The sequence below is a fragment of the Colletotrichum godetiae genome (assembly GCF_030913485.1).
Source record: "Colletotrichum godetiae strain CBS 193.32 chromosome Unknown BDP55scaffold_87, whole genome shotgun sequence".
Taxonomy (NCBI): domain Eukaryota; kingdom Fungi; phylum Ascomycota; class Sordariomycetes; order Glomerellales; family Glomerellaceae; genus Colletotrichum; species Colletotrichum godetiae.
Window position 1 is genome coordinate 36271 of NW_026851335.1, and position 26238 is coordinate 62508.

General features: G+C 53.1%; 6 protein-coding genes across 6 annotated transcripts; 2 read left to right on the forward strand and 4 right to left on the reverse strand.

Moving 5' to 3' along the window:
• Positions 1-767: 767 nt before the first annotated feature.
• BDP55DRAFT_721257 (uncharacterized protein) lies at positions 768-1810 on the reverse strand (the record flags this gene model as incomplete). Its single annotated transcript, XM_060578505.1, has 3 exons — positions 768-1500; positions 1551-1662; positions 1798-1810. 3 exons carry the CDS (start codon positions 1808-1810, stop codon positions 882-884), a joined length of 744 nt encoding a protein of 247 aa, XP_060422410.1. The 3' UTR covers positions 768-881.
• Positions 1811-4717: 2907 nt separating this feature from the next.
• BDP55DRAFT_638548 (uncharacterized protein) lies at positions 4718-5348 on the reverse strand (the record flags this gene model as incomplete). The annotated part of the gene is made up of 3 exons (XM_060573127.1): positions 4718-5131; positions 5227-5248; positions 5314-5348. 3 exons carry the CDS (start codon positions 5346-5348, stop codon positions 4718-4720), a joined length of 471 nt encoding a protein of 156 aa, XP_060422411.1.
• A 1312-nt stretch (positions 5349-6660) lies between these two features.
• BDP55DRAFT_507647 (uncharacterized protein) lies at positions 6661-7032 on the reverse strand (the record flags this gene model as incomplete). The annotated part of the gene is made up of 1 exon (XM_060567682.1): positions 6661-7032. A coding segment is annotated over one exon (372 nt), but the record flags the coding sequence as incomplete, so codon positions are not given.
• On the forward strand, positions 7031-10521 carry BDP55DRAFT_760908 (RNA dependent RNA polymerase-domain-containing protein; the record flags this gene model as incomplete). Its single annotated transcript, XM_060580857.1, has 2 exons — positions 7031-7664; positions 7760-10521. 2 exons carry the CDS (start codon positions 7031-7033, stop codon positions 10519-10521), a joined length of 3396 nt encoding a protein of 1131 aa, XP_060422413.1.
• Positions 10522-17773: 7252 nt separating this feature from the next.
• Positions 17774-19459, reverse strand: BDP55DRAFT_422299 (uncharacterized protein; the record flags this gene model as incomplete). Its single annotated transcript, XM_060567459.1, has 3 exons — positions 17774-18397; positions 18457-18799; positions 18906-19459. The coding sequence occupies 3 exons, from the start codon at positions 19454-19456 to the stop codon at positions 18023-18025; spliced, it is 1269 nt and encodes a 422-aa protein (XP_060422414.1). The 3' UTR covers positions 17774-18022.
• Positions 19460-19624: 165 nt separating this feature from the next.
• On the forward strand, positions 19625-21463 carry BDP55DRAFT_422337 (uncharacterized protein). Its single transcript, XM_060567460.1, has 3 exons — positions 19625-19982; positions 20079-20928; positions 21006-21463. Exons 1-3 carry the CDS (start codon positions 19817-19819, stop codon positions 21235-21237), a joined length of 1248 nt encoding a protein of 415 aa, XP_060422415.1. The 5' UTR covers positions 19625-19816; the 3' UTR covers positions 21238-21463.
• The last annotated feature ends 4775 nt before the right edge of the window (positions 21464-26238 follow it).

Sequence of the window (26238 nt, forward strand, 5' to 3'; positions counted from 1 at the left end):
GAAGAAGAAATGAAATAGCACTGTAGCACTGCCAAGCCCCATCTCCCAATTCGCTAGAACTCATATAGTCAACTACTGTAGTCGTCATCTTAAGATAAACGTTGATCATCATATGATTAGAGAAAGGTTCCATTTGATTACTCCAAGGATAAAGCCGCTCCGCATCTTGACTTACGAAACGGCTTCTGTCCCTCACAGCATCTCAGCCGATATTATGTATAAAGTAGGCCATGTCACCGTGGATTCGCCTAGAGCTCTAATTGCCGTCACTCATACGAACTGAATCTCTCAACGGTCTAGGATGGGTGTTTGATTAGTTTGAGGCAATAGTCCATGCCAAATTGCTGCAATAGTTTATTTGAAGTTTCGTGGTCGACGACATCGATACGAATTACCAGATGCCGAGTTCGACTCTGTCGACTTTGTCGCCCAGTTCTCAAAGAAAGAGACCTGTGACCTTCGAAATAATGCCCCTTGAGACGCAGAACCATGCTACGACAAGTGCAAGTAGCTCTATGCGAAACACAAAAATGCGGTGTTGCCGTCACATGTCTCTAATAGATTTGATGATGAGCAGTATAATCGTACGTGTAATGAGATAAACCACCCCCCATAATATATAATGCGGATAATTATGCCGCTAGCGCTTCCACCGAAAGTCGTGGTAATCTTGCCACACTTGGCATGAGTGTGACGGTGTAAAGATAGAAGAGAGTCTTTGCTGATCACGGCTGAGGGGGCAGGTGCAATTAGAGACCCGCGATGGCGGAATTATTATCCGAATGGTGCAGTGCCTGAAAATTAAGTTGTAGCGGCGTTCTTCCCATCTATGAACGCAAGAAAGACAGTTTCCTCTACGAGATTGCACAAGCTTATCCGCCCTATGTCGGCTGCCTCGATCGCCTTGGGGACGCGTGTTTCTCGGTTATCCTGTTTGACCTTGCATGGTTTTGACATATCTTCCGCTTTCTATGTCGACGACGAGCTGATTGTCTCGCACTAAGGATAATTTGGTCCTGTTTCTGATGTTGCCGTATAGAATCCCAGTAGTCCTCGACGAGCTTTGGACCAGCCTTCCTAATGACTCTCTCGTATTGCCAAGACCGATCAGGCGACCCCACCCAGTAAACCAATAGCTGACCACCCCTATGAGTCTTTCTATGACCCTCGATCCTGAAAGGATGCCAAAGGTCTTTGTGGGCCATTGCGCCCAAACGCCCATCCGCGACGCTGTTCCAGTAGGCGAAAAGCGCCATTTCTGAATCCTCTTGAACAGCCCTCTCAGGGACCCAAGCTTGTCGTCCGTCTTTCCCCTCGATTCGCAGCTGGAAAAGTGTCTCGACATCAGCGTCACGGCGATGACCGGTGATAGAGTAGATGCTGGGCAGGGTGTGCTCGATGTCGCCCGCTATGTCTGGCATCATGCTTGCGACCGGTGCGCGAACAGGTGCGGGAAAGGCATCTTCTGGGTTGCCTACGGCCGGGCGGATATTGCTATTTCTACCGGCAGTGTCAGTTGAATGTCGTACGAAGGTCTGAGGGACACTTACGGAGGCTGACAGTGTAATGATGTGAACTTGATAAAGTCAGTGAATAGATTCATTGCGAACATTGGATTAAAGCACTGAAGCGATTTTGAGATGCGACGAAACTCCGTACTGACTGGTCAATGGCTAGGTGACTGGCCACTCTGGAGGCGATTTATGAAGAAAAGTCACTAGAGCTAATTATACTTAGGCGGCCGTTCGCCGACCGTCTAGCAGCGAGGTGTTGCGGCCCCTGGCATCTTCAACTTACTTGCTGCAGCCATGTTACCTACTTTGTTGAAAGGTTATCTTACCCTGGCACGTTTTGTTTTGTTGTACTCCATTTATTCCCCGTCTGTTTGTAGAAGAAGGCCGATGGTACCACCTTTCTCGGAATCCGCTACCGCGATCGTGATGCTCTGGAAAGACAATTTGGCAAATAGTCGATTGATTTTGGTCGAATTTACCGTTCGGTCGGTCTGTCGTCCTCATCATGGCTTTCTGAGGTACCAGAGATGCGCGACAATTGACAGGGCGGCCAAGCGAATGACCTCATGATAAGCGTTCGGCGACCCCAATCGGATCTCGACGAGCAAGCAAGTCATCGTTCCTGGCACCGCCTGGAAGAGCCCAGACGAGCATGTCACGAACGGCTGAATGTCCGACAAGATTCTCCGGCCGCAACCTAGTCCGAGCAAGTCATGAAGCGTTGCGAAGAGGTCCATCGTACGTGACAGCCTACAAGGCGATCGAACAAACTCGTCGCCTCCACTAGGACGAGTCTCTGCCACGCCACAGATGCAATCGAGTTCGGCATCTCCGAAAGCAAGCTGTGCGTCCGCGTCTCACACCGTAAGCTACTGTTGCTAATTGTCGGATTGGAAGTCCAATTCGACCTCGAGGCAAGGGGTCCGCGCAGCGACCACCTACAAGCCCCACTTACGAGAATCGCGGCCTGCCCAACCCGTAGGTGGAACCTCTCTCTTACACCTTACGCAGAAGTTCAGATAGATCAATTAACCTCTTCATCAACTCACAGTTCGAATCGAATTCTCTATGATAGGGATATCAACACTAATATTCAAAAGTATTGTTGAAAGTCTACCACGTATGCATATTTCGGCGGTGCAGCGAGCAGACAGGATACCTTGCGAGTTTCCAGACCAAGCCACAATCAGACCGCCCAACGGTGAATGGGCCGCTCTGCGGCTGTAGCGCGTAGCCCACTAAGAGAGTCGAGCTTGTGCTCGGAAAACTTAGCGGTCAAGAAAATGGATTCAAAGTCAGCCGACCCCGGCAACGAAGGCTTCCTCGAAAACCGTGGTGGAAGGTGTGCATCGAGGAAATGGTCCGTCCATCTCCCGCCGTAGGGGGCCCAACGCACACCGCGAATAGGGGAGAAATCGTTGGTCCGGAAGGCCAACACGGTTTTCGGTTGAGGCTGCTGGCGGCCGCTGCTTCGACGCTGTTACTTCCACTCCTTTGTTTATCAAGCTCGTTAGCTCACCAAACATGGCCCCACAATGGACCTATATTGGATGATTCATACAGGCCAAGGCACTGCGGAGTGACAATCACCAAAAAAGTCGAAGGGCGGGCCAAGCGAATGATGCATTGCGCCAATTAGCCGGTGGTTAGGTTAGGGCTGGTGGCTCCTGTACACTGCAGGTGATGATTGGACGTCCGCCCTTGCACTGCGACGGCCTGGCAAATCCGAAGCTCCAAAGCTTATGGTCGCTTGCTCAGGAGAGGCACAGTCCAGGCCTATCAATTTGCTCGTTCATCGAAGCGGGGGCAGCTGCAGCGCCTCAAAGTTAGGTGGGCCAATACATTGATAACGTTAAACCAACGTCATTCTAGTTTTCACGACATCTCAAGATATAACCAACAGCTGATTTGTAACGTATGGAGAACCGGTCTGCCGTACCTTTGACCAACAGAGTCTAGCCCGTTCATTTTGTCAGGCTTCGCGCTAGCAGCGGCGGCTAACCTTTCGTTGGTCTGGTGTGTGCAGTAGTCTGCTCAGGACGGTACGCTAAATGTAAGCCCTTTGAGCGATGATAGGGACTACGTCTGGCGTACGGACGATAACTCGAACATGCATAGGAGTTTCGTCTCAACTGCGCATCGTCTCAACTGCGCAACACAAACCAGATGCAATTAAATCTGGCTAAGTATGGAATACTTGACAGTTCGCGTTGTTCTGGAAGGACTAGATGTATTTTTCACACCCATAGACGAATCGATCCTCAAATGCGCAGCATGCTCCACGTGCGATGGTCCCTGCACGATCGAGATTCGGATTGGTACTAGTGTATTGGAGGGAAGAGGTCAGGCAAGAAGTGACATTAGAAGCCGCGGCTCTACTAGACGACCTGGGTGGTGCTACGGCTCTCTCTATAGCTATCTTCCGTCCGATATATCGGTGTCTCCAATGCCAGCCCTTTCTCCAAAACCTCGATATATTGGTCCTGGAGCGCTATCAGGATGTCTTGCCGCTGTCGTTCTCTTTCCAGTGTCTCTAACCTATCCTGAAGCATTTTGATCTCTTGCTCCACGGCGCTGAGAGCAACAGAAAGTTGGTTCATCTGCTGGGCTGGCGAATTTGGAAGGTCACGTTCGAAAACGGACATGCTGAAGATGGCTCTTGTGCGGACGGTGCGTCGAGAAAAACGCAGCGGTGCATTGCCATGCCAGAGGCTTCTTATACTTCCTTGATCTTCAACCGCGATAGCAAATGGAGGGATGCAACGGAGATGAGTATAACAACAATGGATTCCATGACCACATGTAATCCCTACGTAATGCGAGCTCTCACACACCCTAGTCCGAGGATCCACCACTCAGGGCCCAATTCTTGACTCTCGAGGGGTATCTGAGACAGCTGATGTTTGTGTAAGCGCAATTTGGCCTCTTTCCGTTATGTGACCCATTGATGCTTTTGTCGCATGCTGCTGGTTGGAGTCCACCCTGTAACTTCACCCTCTCACATGCTATAACCTGTCCGGTAGAAAGTGTAAAGTCCCCTGCTCCCGCGTCAGCACTGGCCTTCCCCGCGCTGTTCCATGGTTTATGCCCCGGTTCAAAGTTGAAGATTCCCCGATGACACAGAATACTTCTACCCGAGTCTGAAAGTCGTCGGCGAGGTCTATCTCGCGATCTCTCTGCGCACAGCATTTGCTTTCGGATGGTTACGTAGCGGTTGTCGCAACGCTGTCTGATTTTATCTTTGGCATCCCTGTTCCCGTTGGTTTCCGAGCCAGATTGATACCCGTTATAGAAGGTTTCTGCGTGTTTTGCGCGATTTCCGAATTATCGGTGGCCCAGGCTCGGCTCGGCGACTGTCCTGGTCTAGTCGATTGCGTGTGGGTCTGAGTCGTATTTCTAATACCTCCTTGCTGTTTGATATAAAGTGAGGGGAAAGAGCGAATTCCAGAGATCGTATAGTAGTACTTGGAAAGCAAGCTGATAATGTGGGCGCAGTAAGAGTAAGAATAACCGAAGCGGTCAACATCTTCTGTTATACTTTTGTTAACCTCATGTAACCTTTCGGCGCTGCTGTTAGAATCTCTGGACACGCTATCAAGCGCCCCGGTTCGGTCACCCTACTTTAGTGATGTATTATAGGTGTCACAGATCGCGGCAGCAAGTCTGGGTCAGGCGGCTGACGTCGGGCAAGGAACAGAACGCACTTTCTTACTGCGAGTATTGCACCCAATTCTCTATCCATCGAATAGCAGATATAGTAGAAGGACGCTAAGTATCCCAACTAGCTTGAGTCACTTACGGCGTTGCGTAATTAAGGAATATTGTGTTTCGCATCTCTTAAGAGAAATCAAACTCTCTGTTTAGAGCTTATAAGCCTAGAGTTTCAATTTAATAATAAAACAATAGGCATTCTGATAGTCTGCATAGGAGATCGTGCCGAGGTTACGGCGCCATCCTACACCCTAGTTTCAGAACATTACACATGTAAACCACGTTTCCTTTACTTCAAGACTAAGATAATCAATCGATATCTTGAGAACACTATTCGTGTTCGCAGCATATAGACTAACTTTCATTCTTATTCCACAAACTCACAGCAATCACTTAACGCATCTTCTCACACTTTATCTGCCATCACTCATATGCAATCGTCCCATAACTCCCCATCACAACTTTCTTTACACTATAACGGGTATGCTTTCTGTTCACGCAACAATAGGGACCATCGTATAGGCAACGATTTGTATCGATAGACAAATATGTCTGGGAGAAGAAATGGCATACCCAGCTCAATATGTAAAGCATAACTGGCATGTCTACTCGCTCAGATGGTTTCTTAAGTAGTTCAAATCGTCAGACTACGTAGTGTGCACCCGAGCAAGTGCTATCCGAAGCCTTTTACGCTTCTGGCAAGAACACTCGAGAACGTTACATTTCCGTGCTCCAAAGGATTGTGTCGCTGATCTTCCGGGTCTATCGGTTGTCAACAGATCTCCGACGAGATGCAGCCGGCGTGTCCCTCATGGAAGAGCACTGGGTTGCCTGTGGAAGGTCTGGAACCACCCTTGTCTGAACATGAAAACTCCTCAACGTGGGGAATGTGAGAGTCTGAACACAGATATCTCCGCAGATTGCGCATGCGAAGATATAAAAGAAGTCAGCGACAGAGATAGTTAGGAAGAGGATAATAGCGATCTTGACGACCAGCAATCACTAGCCAGCAGCAGCGACGACGAGGGTCATCAGTTCGGCGATCCTGACGAGTCTTTTTGCGACGATAGCAGTCAAACGAATGCGATACCAGTACCAACACGCAATGTCCAAGAAAACCGGAAGCCGAGGTAGTAGGGACCGAGGGCGCAGGTAGCTTAGACGAGCTTCTGTTTGAACTGGTCATACTATTCTGTACACAAGAAGGTGAAGACGAGAGATGTGTTCGTCGTTGGTACCTAAAGGTTACGCATCTCACCAACTCTTGAATCTGCGAGGCAAGCCATGGATATCGTAGCAGTGCACCATAATTCTGAAAACATAAAGCTGTCCGTTCCGGGAATCGCATTGCATATTACATATGACCATCTGTCATGTTTGCACACGCCAACGGCTCCATAGCCTTGTTGTAGGTCGCCACATACCGTTCGCACTGGACAGTGGATTCATGTCCAGCCCCCAAGGCAGCCCGCATCTTCGGCAAAATTGTCGTCCATACGCGCATCGCGTCACCTTTGTGTCCTTGGTCGCAGCGAATTACAGCTAGATTGAAGACGCAAAGAAGCGTGATAGGATGTTCGTCCCCCAGTTTGTTGGAGCTTCGCTGGGCTGCTTCACTCATCAAGCCCGCCGCCTCCACTCGTTTGAACTGGGCATTGTATATCATGGCCAGATTTGACATGGACATATTGGTGTCCGGGTGGTCTTTCCCCAAACTGTTTTCCCTCTCGTCCAGCGCGGATTTTCCCGGCGACTCTGCTTGATCGAAAGCCCCAATTTTAAGAAGCGCAAAAGACAAATTAGCCATGACAGTCTTGCACTCCTTCAGTTGGGAGACCCTCGCAGCCAGCGAGAAATGGATTCGCCCCTATGATTGCCGCGATCCGAGTCTCGCAACGACACAAAAGCCCAAGGCCGGCTCCCCAGGCGAGATGTTGGAACTCCAGATGGTACTCCTCGGTGTCCTAAAAAGGGCAGCCCACACCATTACGGTCCATGAGCAAAGCATGGCGACAGCAGGCACACATGTTGAAGTTTTTCAGCCTAAAAGAGAAACGCCCGCAGAGGTAGACAGTCCGGATGAAGGCGGTGCTAGATCAGTAGGCAGCGTCGTCAGGAATACAAGCTCAGAGCACCCACTAGCAGATTCTACTGCAAAGGCGCTCCCCGCTGGGACCCAGGAGACAATCACCGAGCAAGTGAATTTGCGGAATCCAACGGCTCCTCAAGATGTTCCCAATAGTTCTTTCCCAGGGTCTATTTTCAACGTATCGACGTGGCTACACGCCCATCCAACCCCTGGCGAGGGCTCTCCTGTTCTCTCGACTGTCTACACGGAGATTTCAGGCATTGATGACCCAAACCTATATGAGCCAATCTGTTGTGTCTCGATGCCTACAGAGCCAGCCAATCTTCAGTGCCGGCTCGATGCGACCTGGCGTGAGTCCCCTAGTCCCCTAGCCCCCTATCTACAGCGTGGTGTGACTTCGGCAGCTAGGTATGTTCTTCTCAGCTCTCGCGCTGACTACACCTAGCAAAATTCCCACATTGGCTTATACAAGCTCCTTTCGCTATTGCATGGGAGATCACCCGTATTGCGCTCCACTGTGATGTTGATCTTGATGAGATTATCCTGTCTTACGATGAAACGTGGAGAGACTACGACACTCTATACCGCGTCCTTCGAGAGCAACATCCATTCAATGGGAAGGGTTTCCCCGAAAGGCCAACACTTGATGCTTGGACAGCAGGTCTAAGCGGCTTTGAGTCGTCAAATGGGCAGCATGTCTCTTTCGCGGCCTCTCTCGTTCAAACAAAGAACGCTAGATCTGGCCCAATATTCTCCCTGAAATTGGAGCCGGCCATATTGGATCAAGGATGCCGTCTGCACCGCAAATTTGGATCTGATCGATTCCTTGAAATAGTGGTCCCGTCACCGAGCTCATGGACGACTCCGATCAGAGAGCCCGATGTATCTCGAGAGGTGATCGGCTGGCTTTCTTCTCAAATGCATCACCTAGCCGGCAGACAGTGGCGAGCTTTTTACGCAAGGGACGCAGGGCGCAAGATTCTTCAGACGAACGTGTTTTTGGATCCACGTCCGAGAAGCATTCTGCAAAAAAGGCTGAGCTATTTTGCTGAAGACGGAATCAACTTTGACGACGGTCCTTCTCCCGACCACCGGCCCGTGCACATCTTCAGAAAGTCGCGACCCAAACTGGAGGTTGGGGAGATGCTCGACTGGCTCTTGCAGTTGGATCGCAACGGTCACCAACCTTACCGTAAGCTGTTTGCCCGCATACAACTGGGTCTCACCAAAACGACCGCAGTAGCTTGTCTGGATCAGAATCAGATACGACACCAACAGAAAAATATCGAATCACCAACCAAGAAAGTGATGAATGATGGCATTGGCCGCATGTCGCTATCTCTTGCCCGTAAGGTCAGGGACGTTCTTGGGTTGAGCGACATTCCTTGTACGATACAGGGTCGTCTGGGCTCTGCCAAAGGCGTGTGGATCGTCGACGTCGAAGACACTGGAAGCGATATTTGGATAGAGACCTGGCCCTCACAAAGAAAGTGGGACTGCGACTTCATCCAACAGGAGTATCGGACCCTGGAGATTAAGCACGTTGCTGCAGAGCCTCGATCCGCGAGCCTCAACATTCAGTTCCTTCCCATTCTAGAAGACCGTGCCAAAGATAAGCAGGCCATGAGGAAGTTTGTGGGAGACAGGCTCCTAGACCAGCTCAGCGACGAATTCAAAGTCCAGAAAGATGCCCTCAAGCATCCGCTACAATTTCGGCAATGGGTGAATGAAAATTTCGCCGCTAGGAAGCAACGTATGACGCAAAACAGCGTGCCGTTCCTGGCCGGGCTCCCCGAATCCAAAGAAGAACAGCTAACTTATTTGATCGACGGCGGCTTCGAACCAACCAAACAGAAATTCATGCAAGACATGCTATGGGAGTTTCGGCACGCGAGATGTAAAAATCTGCTAAAGAAGATGAACATCAAGATCCCAAGCTCAGCGTATTTGTACATGGTGGTCGACTTCTGGGACATCCTCGAAGAGAACGAGGTGCATATATGCTTCTCATCTACGTTTCGAACCGAAAGCTTCTCGGACTCCATGCTGCATGAATGCGATGTTCTTGTCGCACGATCTCCGGCGCACATCGCTAGCGATATACAGAAGGTCAAAGCCGTTTTCAAGCCGGAGTTGCGCGCATTGAAAGACGTCGTCGTATTCTCGGCAAAAGGAGACATTGCGCTTGCCGACAAGCTTTCAGGCGGTGACTATGATGGAGACAGGGCTTGGGTATGTTGGGAACCAGCTATCGTGTCTAATTTTGAGAATGCCACTATACCGGCCAAACCAGACATTTCGAAGTATCTCAGGAAGGATGAAACGTCGTACGGAGACCTCACTCGAGAAATTGACAAGCCTCTAGCAGCTTTGGCAATGATCACTCGTGGTATTGTCTTCAACATGCAACCGAGCTTCTTGGGAATCGCTACTAAGTTCAAGGAACAACTTTGCTACAACTTGAACGATGTAGACAACAAGCAGGCTCTCTTATTGAGCGCACTTCTTGGGAGCCTGGTCGATCAGTCGAAGCAAGGGTTCGAGTTCACAGAAAGGGACTGGCGATCATTTGAAAGACAGGTCCTGAACGGATGTGCAATTCAGGAAATGATCCAACCAGCTTACGAACACGAAACCTGGATGGGCGGAGGTGACCCTGTCCACATCATCGATCACCTGAAGTTTTCGGTCGCAAAACCCAATATCGAAGAAGAACTGCGCAAGCTCGACCGAGACACGAGCTTGAGTCCTAGTCCTAGCCGCGAGTTGGTAACCCTGCCGTCAAGCGCCGAGGCGGCCCCCAACGCAGAGTATTGGGACGCTGATCTGGGAGAGCCATACAACGAAGTTGAAAGGCTAGCATCAACGTTCCTGGTGCTCAAGAATGTCTTGAGGAATTTGAATGAGGACTTAGAGGCAATCAAAACAAAGTGGACCACTAGTATGGCCTCAGTCAAAGATGAAAACGAGCGTCCGAGTCTCATGGTGGACGTCTTCAAAGAGTGGTGCGCCATCGAACCCAGGGCCGACCGAGAACTCGACCCTTGGTTGGTGGCATACCTGAAGCCATCACATGCACCCGAGGGGCTCTCAATGTGGGCTTTGATTCGAGCCAGTGCCTCGTTCAAGTGCTGGTATCGGCACAAACCAAAACTGCTGTGTAAGGACGATATTGTGCCAGAAGCACACCTCATTACACCATCATAGCACCATGAAGCATTGATAGAGACACTTGAACGCATACTTTTTGAACGTCGTTGATAGCAAGAAACATACGCATCATATTGTTATTCACGCTCCCTGTGACCCTAGATCTATCTGCATGCGGTGCCATGTTGCTCAGCGTTGCACCGTTACATACCACGCAGAATCAGTTAATACAGAGAATTGACCCTTCGTCACCCCCGAATCCATTTGGTTCGAACCAGATCACCTGTGATAGAGGTGATACCAACACTGATCAGTGGTTAAATTCCACTATCGCAGATCAGCAAGGCATCCCACTGAGCAGAAGAGACGACCCTCTAATACCGCACGGGATAGAGGAATCGTGCTACCTTGACCTCACGAGAGAAGACGACAAGAGACGACCCTCTAATACCGCACGGGATAGAGGAATCGTGGCCCTTGACTTCTCACGAGAGGTAGGCGTCTATTACGTCAGCTACGTCCTTCGACGACCCGACGGAACCGCCCAGGCAACCGTCGACCGGCGAAGGAATCAAAAGATCTACCGACCTCTTACGACGAGGTCGCGATCTTCCTTCCCTTTACACAACCAACCGCGGCGACCCCCCGCGATAATTACATCAATTTTTTCGCGGCCCGCGCATTACGCCCGCGAAGGAAATCAAAACAACCCACATCGGCGACCGCGTCGTCGACAGACCTGATTACGATTCCGATACGATCCTTCCTTCCACAAGAACCTCTCCCTAGCCCACGAGGCTCCCCGCGGAGTACAGCCTAGACGGCAATCGAGGGAACGACGGCTACGAAGGAGAGAAGAGCCCATTCCGTGGATCCAGCGCATTTATCCATACCTCGCGATTGGAAGCAGATCAGCGACCAGCGGTAATTCGTCTAACGTACGTATACGCCTCCCGGGTGTCTACTTGGGGAGAAACGCTACGTGATCGAGACGTCGTCAGGCTCCCCGCAATCTGCCCCAACGAAGTACGGAAGGAACGCACGACACGTGAGAATAAGGTCGCGATGATGACGAGCGACACAGGGGAAGGCTCACCGACGCGCCCAGGAGTAGTCACGAGAGGCGCGGCGAGAAGGCAAGAGGGGGCCGGAAGCTCCCAGACACCGCTAAATCCATCAAGCGACGACAGTCTACTGTTACCGCGCCCAATGGACGAATCGACCCCTATCACCCCGAGGTCAGACTTACCTGCTGCCAGCAGTATGAACACGACCAAGGATACGACCATAAGCGAGTCAGTGAGGATGGCACTGGCAAGGGTCCCCATACCTCCCAAGTGGCTTGGCATCAACCCCGCCTGTTGGGGAAATTGGGCATTGGAGGTTTCAGATGAGCCAAACAAGGAGCAAATCGACGCAGCCCTTGTATTCCTTATGGAGATCTACGCTCAGCAGGAGCTCGAAGGTCAACCTCTTTTTTACCAGATCTCTGATGATATCGGTCATTGGCCAGACCAATGGTTCGCCAATGCGAAACCAGGTATCGTTAAGGAGGTGAACAGATTCCTCCACTGCCGAGGTGTACTGCCAGACCAGACAGCAGCAAGACAACCACACGAAACCCTGGCAGCAACCGTGACAGCTACCGAGTTCACCCCATGGAACCAGTCACAAGTCGACAGAGCAATATACCGCTACGAGGAGTTCAGCCGCAGGGCGAACAAGCCGGAGTTCCTCCTCAAAATCACCAATGGCAACATCATGGCCCAAGGGCCTCCACCAGAACGGGGATTATTATCGGAAGCACGTCAAACGACAGTTCCACCGATCTCACCCGCCAGTCCGAGACCGCCACAGCTAGGCCCAGACCACGGCATACAAATAGGAACGAGGTCAATTACGCACAGCCAGCAAGCATACAACACCCCAGTCCAGGACTCGCATAATGAACAAAGCCCAAACTTCGCCAGCCCACGGCAGCTCACAGACCTTACGAAAATCTTCCCCAAAGAGAAAAAGTATTCAGGGGGGAAGTACGAGGTCTTACAAGAGACCCTAACTATGTTCTACGACTATTGCGAGAAAGCCGGGATTAAGGAGCACCAATACCACTCAGCCATCACTATCGTGATCACGGGTAAGGCTGAAGAGTATTATTACACCGCGGTGCGTACAATCGACAAGACCAACTTCCTAAGCGTTGTTAACGCGATTCAAAGCCGCTTCGAGACACACGATAGGAGCCTCGAGCTCCTTGCCGAACTCAGGGCACTTTCCTATGGATCTGTCGCCCGAGGAATGGAGGGCAGGCCACGACTCGAGATTCTTGAGGAACTCATCGACAAGATCGACAAATTAGCCAAGACCCAGCCAACAGAGGGAACCAACGAGAGAAAAGTCGGATACCTCTGTACAGCGGTCCAGCGAGTCCCCGAGGCGAGGATGACTTTACACGCGCCGCCAGCGGACTACGAGACCCTTTGCTCACGCCTGAGGGCGAGCTTCAGCATCGAGGCCAGAATGCCTAAGCAACAGCAATTTCAAGCTGTCGACGGTCCATACCAACAGCACTGGGTCGACCGTACGTAAAACGGCAAGGGAAAGGAGGCCAGGTACGGCAACCGATACAACGGTCAGGAAAGACGAGCAGGATCAGCCGCCAACGCAGGATTCAAACCACGAGGTCCTCAGCCTCGCGGAAAGTGCTGGATCTGCAAGAAAGACGGCTGCTGGTCAACCAGCCATACCCAGGAGGAAAGGGACAGATCGTACGAAAAGTTCAAGCAGCTAAAGGGTACCGAGGGCAAGAACAACCCAAGGCAGTATCACCAATTCCTCGTCAATTATGAGGGTATAGACCCTTCCACAACGAACGAACCCATCTACAATTCAGACAACGAGGAGGACATCACCACTTACCTCGCCAGAATCGACGATAGCGTCGACGACGACCTCGACGACGGCATCGACGATGTCGACGAAGTCCAACACGTCTTCTTCACCCCGTCAGCGTCAGGGGGATATTCGCAGCTAAATCAGAGACAAGCAGTAAATACACTCAACGAGCAGGCCTTCTTTCACGGTTGGAAGGGCAAATTCCCACAAGATACGACATTGATGACCACATCGGCCACAAGTACAGTATCGACGACGATACCCAACCTGTCCCTAACTGCCCAACCATGGGCTAGAGAAGGCCGCACAGGAGAAATTGTTAGTAGAAAGACGAGCTCAGGGGCGTCGCTGGTTCCCTTTTTATATCCGCCAGAGGAATCAGCCGAGGGGACAGCGCAGGTGTACCACACCCAGGAACGCTACGGCCCAGACGTCTTCCAAGGAATTATCCCTGATACCGGGGCATCACAATGGTCAACTGGAGGGCAGGGCCAGCTGGAAGCTCTACAGAAAATCTACCCAGCAACGCTCGACAGATCGAAGGCGGGCATCGCCGTCATCAGCTTCGGCCCAGGGGCAGAGCTAGTAGGCATTGGTACTGTATGTATCACAACAGTCTTCGGAACCATGGTCTTCCACATCCTTCCAGTCAATACCCCTTTTCTACTATGTCTCAGGGATATGGACCGGTTAGGTATTACATTCGAGAACCTCCGAAATCGGATCTCCAACGGCACACACTTCGAGCAAGTGGAAAGGCGATGGGGCCATGCATTCATGAAGCTCAAGACCACCAGCAAGTCAGTCCAGTATTTGACCGAGGTTGAGCTCAGAAGATTACATAAGCGTTTTGGCCACCCATCTGTACCGAGATTACACAACTTACTCAAGCAGTCTGGTAACGATGTGAATGCCGAGGCCTTGGAGCATATCACGAGAATCTGCCACCAATGCCAGATGAATGCCCAAGGGCCACGCAGATTCCGCTTTAAGTTACGCGACGAGCTTCACTTTAACTGGGAGATCGTTATCGACATCTTCTACCTCAACGGCAGACCAGTCCTTCACATTATCGATACGGCCACATCATTCCAAGGTGGCCAGTTCCTCGACGACCTACAGGCCAAGACAGTGTGGGCAGCGGTAAAAAGGACGTGGATCGACACGTACCTAGGACCACCTGACGGCATCAGAACTGACGCCGGAACCAGCTTTAAATCGACGGAGTTCAGGGATAATGCGAAGTCGTATGGCATCCAACTGAAAGTCGTACCTGTCGAAGCACACCACAGCATTGGCAAGGTGGAACGAGCCCACCGGCAGCTGAAAAGGGCGTTCAGGATAATCAAGGACGAAAATCCAGATAACGCAGACGAGGACTGCCTCCAATCAGCGATTAAATGCTGCAACGATACCATGGGACCCGATGGTCTGGTTCCTACACTTCTCGTCTTCGGAGCATACCCAAGAACGACCACAGCCTCGCCACCGTCGCCAGACGTAGTCCAACGCGCAAAGAACATCGAAAAGGCGATGAAAGCCTTGCGCGAGGTCAACGCGAAGAGGCAGGTCAATGAGGCACTGGCAACGCGCAATGGGCCAGACATATCCTCAAACCTCGACATGCCAATAGGCTCGGATGTACGAGTCTGGAGATCAACCACCCAACAGTGGACAGGACCATTCAGAATACTCTCTGTCGACGAGCGCTCTTGCGTAGTCGCCAGGGATCGGGACCAGCCATTGGAAGTATCGATAACTGCCGTACGACCCTACTTTAATGACAACGACGGTGAAACCGCAGCTCAACCACAAGAAAGAGAAGAGCCAGGGGAAGAACTACCACCGCCCCCTGATGATGAGCCAGAAATCGTCCTCGACGAAATCGTCGTCGCAGCGTCGTCGGATGACGAGGACGACGAAACCAACGACCAACGGGAAGAAGGCGAAGAACCGCCTACCCAGAGTAGTCCATCGCCAGCGCCGCCGCCCCGACGAAGAGGCCGGCCCCGACGCGCACAGATCAGACAGTCCTTCGCTAGCGACAATGGGACTAACATATACGGCACTATGGAAGATATGGCAAAAGCCAACACCTACTACACGGCAAAAGAGAAAGCCGACTTCGCGCTAGCAGTCAAGCTACGGAAAGACGGTATTATTACTACAGAAGGAAGACCATATGAGGGATCCGACCTCGTCGAAGCAGATACCCTACGGGATAGAGGAGTCTACCGCTTCATCCCATATGACCCAGACAAGCACACGAACCTCCGCATATTCAAGTCACGCATGGTCCGCGAGATTAAGGGTAAGGGGACCCCAACCCCTTACGAGAAATCACGGCATGTGATCCAGGGGTACGGCGACGTCGAGAAGGCAGGGATACTCACGCAGTCACCTACGGTCCAACGATGTAGCCAACGCCTCATGATGGCACTGATGGCATCACTTATGCGGAAGGGATACCGCATCTGGAGTCGCGATATCACGCAAGCCTACACGCAATCGGCAACGGGACTTACAAGGAAGATCCTGGCGTACCTACCAAAGGAGATGACCAGCAAGTACCCAGAGGGCACTATCATCGAGGTACTTAAACCACTGTATGGTCTTGCGGAGTCGGGCACCCACTGGTGGGCTACCTACCACGACTTCCACATCAACCAACTCGTGATGATTACATCGACATACGACCCGTGTTTGCTCCTTTCTGAGCACACCGATGGGCCGTTAGGCATCGTTGGAATGCAAACAGACGACACGTTGGGACTCTCTAACGTCGAGTTCATGAAGAAGGAGGACGAGGAGCTACAGAAGGCAAACTTCACGGCGAAGCCCAAGGAGGTCCTCACGACGAAGCACCCACTTACCTTTAACGGTGGCGTCCTCACGATCGAGGGGGATACCGTCGTCTTTCGACAAAAGGGACAAGGGGAGAAAATCACACTAGTCGACCCAGCCTCCACGGACCGACAAAAGCAGTACCGCGCTGAACAGGCGCGAGGATCCTACATCGCAAGTATCTGCCAGCCTGAGGCTACGTTTGACTGCGCCAGAGCCGCGCAAGCAACCGACCCAACGGATAGGGACATTGCGGCCCTTAATAGGCGGCTTAAGTGGCAGTCCGACAATCTCGACAGAGGGCTTACGTACTACCCCTTGGATCTGACCTCAGCGAAGCTCTACGTATTCGTCGACGGATCCTTCGCGAACAACGCAGACTTGACTTCACAACTGGGTTATATCATCCTTTTGGCCAACGAGACCATGGGTGAGGATAGTTTTTCTATCTACGGCAATGTGATACACTACTCGTCCACCAAGAGCAAGCGTGTCACTAGAAGTGTGCTCGCCTCGGAGGTCTACGGTATGGTCAACGGCGTTGACCTCGCCCACGCAATTTCCACTACGCTGAAGAGGATTACAGATCGGATGGACCTACCCACGATCCCCACGATCGTCTGTACTGATTCGTACTCACTGTACGAGTGCCTCGTCAAGTTGGGCACCACAAAGGAGAAGAGGCTTATGATCGACATAATGGCTCTTCGACAGTCATACGAAAGACGCGAGATCTTCGAGATCCGTTGGATCAATGGGGACGACAACCTGGCAGACGCCTTCACCAAAGCAACCCCCAATCAGGGGCTGAAGCACTTCATCAGAAAGGGGAAGACCACCGTACGAATGGAGGGATGGGTCACTCGCAAGGAACCCAAGAAGGAGGAAAAAGGGGGACAATAAATCTGTTGCGGCACCGAGTTCGAATTGTACTCCCAACCGTGCTGTCAAGCGATAAAAGAGAGAGATAGTCAGTGTCGGATTGGAAGTCCAATTCGACCTCGAGGCGGGGCAGCGCAGGGGGCAACTACGACCCCTGAATAGATTCCGACTGCCCACCCAACCTACGGTTGGAACCTCCCTTTTACATACCACGCAGAATCAGTCAATACAGAGAATTGACCCTTCGTCACCCCGGAATCCATCGGTTCGAACCAACTACCCTGTGATAGGAACACCAACAGTAAGCGTCCATTATGCGTATAACTTACGCTTTTCTACAATAGCTTAAGAACTTGGACCGTAGAGAAACATTCTTTAGGTGCCGAAGCGACTAACAGCAGAGTCAGCGGATCACGGGGGCAAAACCAGCAAAGCGACAACGTGCATCGTTGGCTACATATATCCTCCCCGCCGAAGAGTGGTACTGCGGCAACTGTCTGTCTTCACACGGTCGTTTAGGATCCGGCCTGTGTAGATAGAGGTGTCTTCCGCAGCACGCTTAAAAGCCTAGCCGCAGATGGCAGCGCACAGCAGGTTTACTTTGATCGCTCATGATGAGGAGAGAATATGATCATCTGAAGCGATAAGCAAAAGCATACAATGATTGGAATCTCGGCCGATTGCCGGTATGAGAGGACACGTGCAACGTAAACCAAGGCATCCTCTGGGCCGCCTCGTTGCTAAGTGGGCAGCGGTGGGAACGCAGTCGGGAAGCCGGCGGGGATCACCCGAGAGACAGCCAGCCCCCGACCGCCATGCATGAATCCTATTGAGAAAAGCATTGCTATGAAAATGGGTATCAACCATCCTGCCTGACTATGACCGAACGCCGCCAAAAAGAATCACTAACGTCACACACACTTGGCGAAAAAGCGGATTAACCTGTCCGAAGTCGCTTGTGTCCGTGCGGGCTCCCCATCTGCCATCTTCTGCCCTCGTGTAAAATGTTCTCGTCTTCGTCAATACCCCTTGCCCGCTTCCCTATTTTCCTTCTTCCCTCGTGTAAAATTCCCTCGTTCTCGTCGCAACCTCTTGTCTGATTCTTGTCATGTGTGGACATGGCGTGTGTAAGGCGATGCCGGAATGAGGAGTATGGCTCATAGGGGACGGTAGTATGGTAAATTCGAAAAGACGTGTCTCGGACGGGAGGTAGTCGGGGGTACACGAGCTTGTCGAGGAAGGCGTCTGGTACTTGAGCCGTGTAAACTCTGAGACAAGATTTATCATTGACGTCGCTGACGAGGACATGGGCCTAGATATCGATTAGTATCCCCCGCTGGGGAACAGGAAAGCAGGTCGAGCGAGACGCACACGAAAGGCTTGTTCGGCGGGTGGCGGCGACCGGTCTCGGGACTGGACAGCTCTGCGCTGGGCCTGAGCCAATGCAATAAGCATGACTGCCATGTACGGATCTCGACAGGGAGCAATGTCGGCGGCCAACTGGCCAAGATGGCTTTGGTAGAGACGCTTCTTCTCTTGGCTGAAGTATTGCAGGTAGAGGTTTCGAAGATGTTCCTCGCGGGATGCCCTGATGTCGCTGGCGTCGAGGTAGATGATGGAAGGGCCGGGGACGGTGGAGTATTCGGAGAGCGTTTCGAAGGCAATGCCGAGGACTGGTTCCTTGAATGCCCTGTATCGGAAGGGGACGGCGGTCCTGTTACAGCAGATCATGTCAGCCGGCCTGTCTCTGTCCTGTAGGGATCAAGTGTGAAAGAGGGAGGGGGGGAGAAGTAGACGGGGGGTAGAGAGGGGCGGCGGACCTCGATTGTTTTGCTGCGATGGGACTTGACTCTAACAGACTCATCATGGCAGTCTGCTTCCCGGCAAGCATGTCACACAACGCAATTCTCCTAGCCCACCTTTCTTGTGCGGGAGGCTTGGTCATCAGCAAAAGGCCTGGCGGCGGAGTGCATGCCTTTGTGATGGTACAGTTGGTGACATGGCTGCTATCACCGTTGGTCGGAACAAGGAGAGGAGAGGAGGGCTCTTTGGGGCTTAGTATGGCCACTGAAGAGGGGCTTTGACGCGATTCCTTGGTCTCCGTCTCTGGCGGCGGCGGCGGGGGCGTGTGATGTCGGTCTCGGTCAGAAGGGGAGGTATCGACAAAGGCGCAACCGAGGAGACGAAGATGAGCAGTCGACAGTCGCAAAGGGTGCACCTGCAGCTGAACAAGAGGGTATTGTAGGAGCGTCTGATGCACTGAGAGCCGTGAGGAGTTTGGATCGATTGTCGTGACTGTTGGAAAAAACGAGCGCATGGTGCAGGAGGGGAAGCCCTTGTTCAGGTGTGAGTGTGGATTGTCGATGGTCATCTCACAGCGACAGCGCGTCGCAGAAAAACACCGGAAGCCCGTTAATTGCCTTTGTCACGCTAGCACGTGACAGTCAGCATGTCACTGCTTCGATGATTAGATAAGGCTCTGATTAGATAAACTCCCACCACCCCGCCTACCCCCACCTTCCCCCCACCATCGCCGACTGCGACTGCCACTGCCGACTTGTCGGGCTCATGCCCCATCCGATCACTCACTCACGCCCGCCCTCATCCACCTAACTCCTAACTATTCCCATCCTCCTCTCATCACTTTCACTCCTCTCTCAAACATGGCCTTGTCAAACCAGATATTTCTGCCTCAATTGGAAGCAGCAACGGCTGCTGCAGCACGCCAACCATGGCCCCCGACAAGTCGTATTTTGACTCGATCGCCACCCCTGCCGCCTACCAGCGCTTGGCCCACTCCTTGGGTGAAGACCAAAGCGTGTCCGACGTCCTGAACAAGACGAGCACAAGCAAATGGGACCGTTCCCACCTCGTCGCGCTCCGCGTGTTGGTGAGAGGTAAGACGGAAAACAAGCTGCTGCCTCTTATTTCCAGCAACGCCACGGCCATGGCCTGGATCACCGTCTTGACCTCCACCATGTCGACTGATGTAGGCACTTTTTGGAGTCAATACCCAGAAACAAGAACAGCGCTGAGCGACATTCTTCGAGGCCGGGACAGAACCGGCGACGAGAGCACCCTGACCGAATACCAACTCTCCAAACAAGGCAACGATCCGTCTCTCGGCCGGATCTGGGCGGCCTTGAACCGGCTTGAAGCACCATTGGGCAGCTTGGTCGCGCCCGATGTTGACGAGTACTCTACCATGCCCTACATCAGCAACCGCACCGCCAACCACAGCAACGATGAAGACGACGATGAAGACAGCAGTGGGCCGAGCCCAAGCGAGCAGAACAGGGCCCCGACCACCCCTCCCACACCGAATCTACCGCCCCCAAAGAGGACCCGCACGGCGCCCTCGGCCTACCCCGGCATGGTCACGATGCCCGAAAGTAGTCCCGGAACAGCAGCAGCAGGTTCCTCGCCGCACTCGGCAAACTACACACCCGAACACGAAATAACCTCCGGCCGCAGCAGCGCCGAGGATCTGACCTTTGACTTCATTGCTGCCGTTCTCCGCCACTTGCTGCTCCACGTGCCGCCCCAACACGCTTACGAGCCCGACGAGGGTGATACGGCGCCACTCGACTTTGACGCCCTCAAGCTCCCTCTTCGCTCCGTCATATCTCGGGTCGCCTTCACGTCCGTGGACGACGGGGGTCTGTGGATCAAGCCCATGTCAAAGGTGTCGCGTGCCCGCGTGGCTATTCTGGAGACAAAGCGGGCCATTAGTCGCATCGTCGACGGCAAGCCCGATTTCTCCAACGAGTTGCTGGCGCAGGTTGTTGGGGAGTCTCTTGCCGTGCGTCTGGGGAAAGACCTGTGGCTGGGGCCAAAAGAAAGGTAAGTCGGCAGGCAGCCAGCAGCCGACAGGTATCAACGGCGAGTCACCCTATCATCTAGCTTATGCCTCTTCTCAGTGTCATCGTCATCGTCGCCGCACGTTACTTTATACGTTTTCTTGAGATTAAGATCTCGGACCAATACCTCGAAAGTCTCAAGGAACATATTTATGAGAAGGCCACCTTCCTGGAGTTCATCAATGTCGAACACACACGCTGGTTCGACTTTAGGGACGCCACAGATCGTCTGCAGGTCATTCGTAACGTTTCCGGTATCGTGACGGTCACGCAACAAGCGTTTGATGTATAACTGAGATGTGGCATTGGTGTGCTACAAATATGAGTGAAGCGAGTCTCTTAAGCTGTCACCTGTTGCCCGGCGATTTCAGGCCACAGGCCACATGCTATGGGGTCGAGTCCGGTGAAAGAGCTCGGCTCAAGCCCAGCTCGTGAAGCTGTTCCTCACGAGAAGAGCCGAGTCTCGAGTCCCGGGGTCCGGGGTCCGGGGGGTAATGAGGGGCGTATACGGGATTAGATGGGATCAAGGGGTCGCCGTGAGTCCGGGTACAAAGGCCTAGCTGTGCCACCGAGGTTGCGTCTCCCCATCGTTGTAGTTTTGAACAATAGGTAAGGAAACCTTGAGCCGGCACGACTGATAACCAGAACCCAAGTGCTGAGAGTTTCGTGGAGTAATAAGGCGCTCTGCCGCCGTTGCCCCTCCATCCGATTCTTTGCTTTCGCCCACCTTGATAAATAATTATTCATAACAGTTGAAGCAATCCGGGCGCGCTCCCTGGGCCACGCCCACGGGCTGATACGACGGCCTCTGCCCAATTACTCGTCTCTCCATGCGCACCAGCGACGATCCTCAGCCCGCAAACCCAGCCCCCTTCCGCCAGCATCCCATCAATGACGCTGTCTCTTCTTGACCTGGTGGTGCAGCAAGGCACCATCTTAGGATGATTTCCGGCCTGCCTAGAGCCACGCCATGACGCCCAGCCCAGCCCTCACAGAAACGAAACATTACTCAAAAGGAACACCGACTGCGCACCCTTGCCGTCCTCGTCTCCTTCAAAAGGGCACGCTGCGCAGCCATGGACGGATTTAACTCGACATGTAACATTTTCCAGAAACGGTTCAAGGAAAGAACACCCCCTAGGTTACGCAATGCACATCCAAGTAAAATGGACCAGTCCCCTCCCAAAGCCATTCCCAACGACCATTGGTTGCTGCCGCGGCGTGCTCTTTAACGGGGGCAATGTTGTGGGGTAGCAGTCAAGCCGCGTCGTTTCCCATCTTCCTTCTCATCTTAACTATCCCAGCTTTGGATTGAACTGCCAACAAATCTACAAGACCAGACACGCACGCACGCCTCCCGCTGCGACTTGGACGGCCGGGGCCAATGGAATAAATGAATGTGCCTGGGATGAGTACAGCTCTCAATGCAAAAGGAACCACCACGACGCGGTGTCTTCCGGCTTCATTGCGACACAGCCGTCGCCCTTTCAATATTTCGACAGGAGGGAGCATAATGACAACTCGAGTGTCTCAGACCAGACCAGAACCTGCCGACTTCGGGCTCTACGTGTACCTTACCTTGGGTAGTTTAACGGGGGCGGGGCGGCGGGGCGTTTTTGGGAAATAGGAAAGAGCGATCGGGAGGAGCAGCGGTTTTGTGCCGATATAATTGAGCTGCCGATTTCTACACTAATACCAAGGTAAGGTACAATCGGCAGCTCGCTCTACCTCCTTTCTCGAGATACGTACCGGTATACTACCTGACCGCCTAACCTTATCGTGTAAGCAGTGCACCTCAACACCGCAACATCTTGTACCTTGTACAAGGAACGTGAATAATCTGCCCACTGTCCTGTCCAGGCCAGTCACTGCCATCACTGCTGCCACACACACGTACATAGGAAAGGAAGCCCACAGGGGCGGAGATGGTAGGTCTGTGGAGGATCGCGGGTCTTGGGGGGAGGGGGTTCCTTGCGACCAAGTAGAGGAGAGACATTCGGCGCTGAGGTACCGGTTAGTGCATGTACGGGATAGTAAGAAAGTCGCATGGTTCAGGAGCTTTCTTTACTACAAGTTCTGGTTTCGATAAGAGTTACTTACCTACGGACGGACGGATGAGCGGGAAGGTACAAACAAAAGCTTTCTTTTCTGGTGTTGGAAAATCAACACCGGTTCCGTTTCGGTGACGTAATCCCCACACCGTCTCGTGGGAAGGGTAGGAGGATTACCTGCGCCTGCCCACCTTACCTTAGCATGGCTATAAGATGGGTGGAAAAGGTGGAGGGCTGCCGTGCATTTGTGAAGAATGAGAAGAGATGCAAGGTGCCAAGTTGAGGCCGTTTGGTGTGGTTGGGTAGCGTCGCTCAGCTGCCACAAAAACACGGACGCTGGCACAGCTGCCCAGGTTCTTCTTTTCGTTGCAATGTGGCAATGTAGCCCTGACCTACCTACATTGTGAAGTCATTCGCAGCTGCATACCCGTAAGAGCCCCTGTGTCAAGGAGGTCATTATGTATATTACCAAGGTAGCGATGGCATCGTCTGATGAAGTTGAGGATGTCGTGATATCAGAGAGCGCCGAGCCGCTCACTCAAATTGTCGATAGTGCTCGCCAGACCGGTCGGTTAACGAGGTGGGCTCCATGAGATGAGATGAATGACACGAGCGAATATGAGAGTGAGGCTGAGAGTGAGAATGAAAGTGAGGATGAAAGTGAGATTATGAGTGAGTGAGAATGAGACTGAGACTGAGAATAAGGCACATTATAGGTTAATTAGCACGGGTCTGCCTGCCTTGAACTCCCTCTTCCCATCTCATCTTCCTGGTGCTAATCATGACACGTTTGCGACTAGTGTAGCGCGACAAACGACCCGGCTATCAACAAAGATTTGGACCATTGCTTCGCCATACCACTCACCACTTCCCTCTCGCCTAATTTTTCTTGGCATCTGCTGTTAGTGAATGAATGAACCTACCACCAAATTACTAACAGCCGAAAACTCTTCACCTCTCCTTGCCGGAGCCCGCATCCGCGATGGCCTCACAGCCGCCGCCGGGCACCGGATTGATGTCGGCCGACACAGCCGACCCCGAACTAGGCTCCGGAACACCCCCGGAGCCGAACCCCACCTCAAGAGCTAAGCGACGCCGCGACACCGAGGCTCAGCCAACTCGGCCTAGCCTAACGGGAAGCCAGCTTGACGCCACCAACGACGCCCCTCCCTCGGCAAAGGGGCCTGCAATCTCTACAGCAGCAGCTCCGACTAGGTCCGCCACAGGGTTCGTCTTGACAGCCCTGGCAGAAGAAGCTAGACAGTACGAGGCACGAAAAGACGTCTTTCTGACCATTGCACAGTCTGTTGACAGCGTCGTCGCCAGCTTTGACGGTTCCAGAAAGCAGATCGCGAAAGAAGCCACTGCCCATGTCATCCAAGCCCTCAAGAGACTGATCAATCACGAGACAACCCTAGCAGCGGCTCGGAGTTGGGCGGCTGTCGCCGCACCGATGGCGGGCAACACCACTGCGGCGACCCGGAGCGGCCAGAGCTCTGCTCGCCCGAAGCCCCCACTCTCCGCCCAGGATCGGCCGCAGGCGCAGCCGAAGGAGGACCTCCGCATCTTTGCCCGCGTCCCGGAAGAAGGCTTGGCCGCCGCTCGGAAAATCGCACTATTTGCTGTACGCCAGATCGTCTGCAAGGCCTTTGGCCTGGGGCTAGCGGACCTTCCCCACGTCTACCATATTAGCACAGGATACTCTTTGAAGCCGCTAAATAAGCAAACACAGGAAAGACTACTTGCAAGTAAGGAAAAGCTGGCGGAATGCCTCGGCGCCCACCAAGTCGAGAAGCCTATCAAGTGGCACACGTACGTTGTGCCGCGATGCCCAACAAAACTACACAGCATTGGCGGGGACGTCCTGGACCCAGCCGCGCTCGTTGAAGATGAGGTCTTCGCACAGACAGGACAGAAGCCTGTCCTTGCTCGACCGTCCCGCCTTGGGCCCAACCCAGTCACGAACGAAATATCTTGGCTCATATCATTCACATCGGAGGTCACGCCCTTCAGGCTCTTCAACCAAAGCGGCAGATCTCTGCCCGTCAAGAAACGTAAGACGTTTATCCGACACGACCCCGGCTGCCAGGGTTACCACTCCAACCGGTTCTGCGGACGACGACCGATCTGCAGCAACTGCGGAAGACCTTCCGACTCACACGAGACGGGACCTTGCACGGCCAGGCCCCAGTGTGCCAACTGCTGCGGCCCCTTCCAAGCCAGCCACACAGACTGCCCAGCGAGGCCCTCGGTCGGAAATGGCGTCGTCTCCCTTCCCGGTCGAAAGGAGCGGGCTCGTATCCGGAAGGCCGGCCAGAAAGTATCGGACACTCTGTACAAGGCTACTCGATCCGACAGCAGCCATGAGGCGGCAGGCGTCCCTACCTGTACCAGCCAGAACCAGCAGCCCGGCGCCAAGCGCGCGCGCACGAGAACGCCCTCCGCGAGCTCAATCGTTTGCCTCGGCGACGGAAGCACCGACGGCAGCAGCATGGATGAAGACGAGGTGGACGAAGCCGAAGACTCTCCTGACAACACCCACATCGACCGTCCCGTGCTACCCATGCCAAGCAGGAGCCAACGGGCAGCACGGAAGCCAAACTACAATGTTGCGAATGCCTACACCCACCTCGAACTCGACTCGGAGACGTAAGCCGAGAGCGGCGGCCCCACGGATGCTACGCGTTGCGCAGGGCAACGTCGGAAAGATTTCCCCGGCGCACACGGCTTTCCTGCAGCTCTGCTGGGAGGCTCAGATGGAGGTGGTCCTCGTCCAGGAACCCTGGACGGGCTGGAAGGACGGTAACGTGCAACTCAACACACATCCGGGTTTTGACTCCTTCGTCCCGGTCGACTTCTGGGACAGCGAAGGTACTAGACCAAGAGTATTGACCTATACACGTAAAGGAATAGGGATGAAGGTGGAGCAACAGAGGCCCGTCCACACGAGAGACGTACTGTGGCTGGTGGTCGACAAAACGACGACCATCGTCAACGTCTACAGACAACCCAGCGATCCCCATAGCTACACGACAGAGATACTGCTGGAACTCAAACCTCCGGAACGAACCTTGATCGCGGGCGACTTCAACGCGCGCCACTACTCCTGGGAGCCCGGGACGAGGAACGGGAATCGGGGAGATGACATCGCAGGCTGGGCAGACGGTCACAACCTCTCTCTGATCAGCGAAGTTGGGGTGGCAACCCAGGTCTGCGGACATGTCCTCGACCTAGCTTTCTCA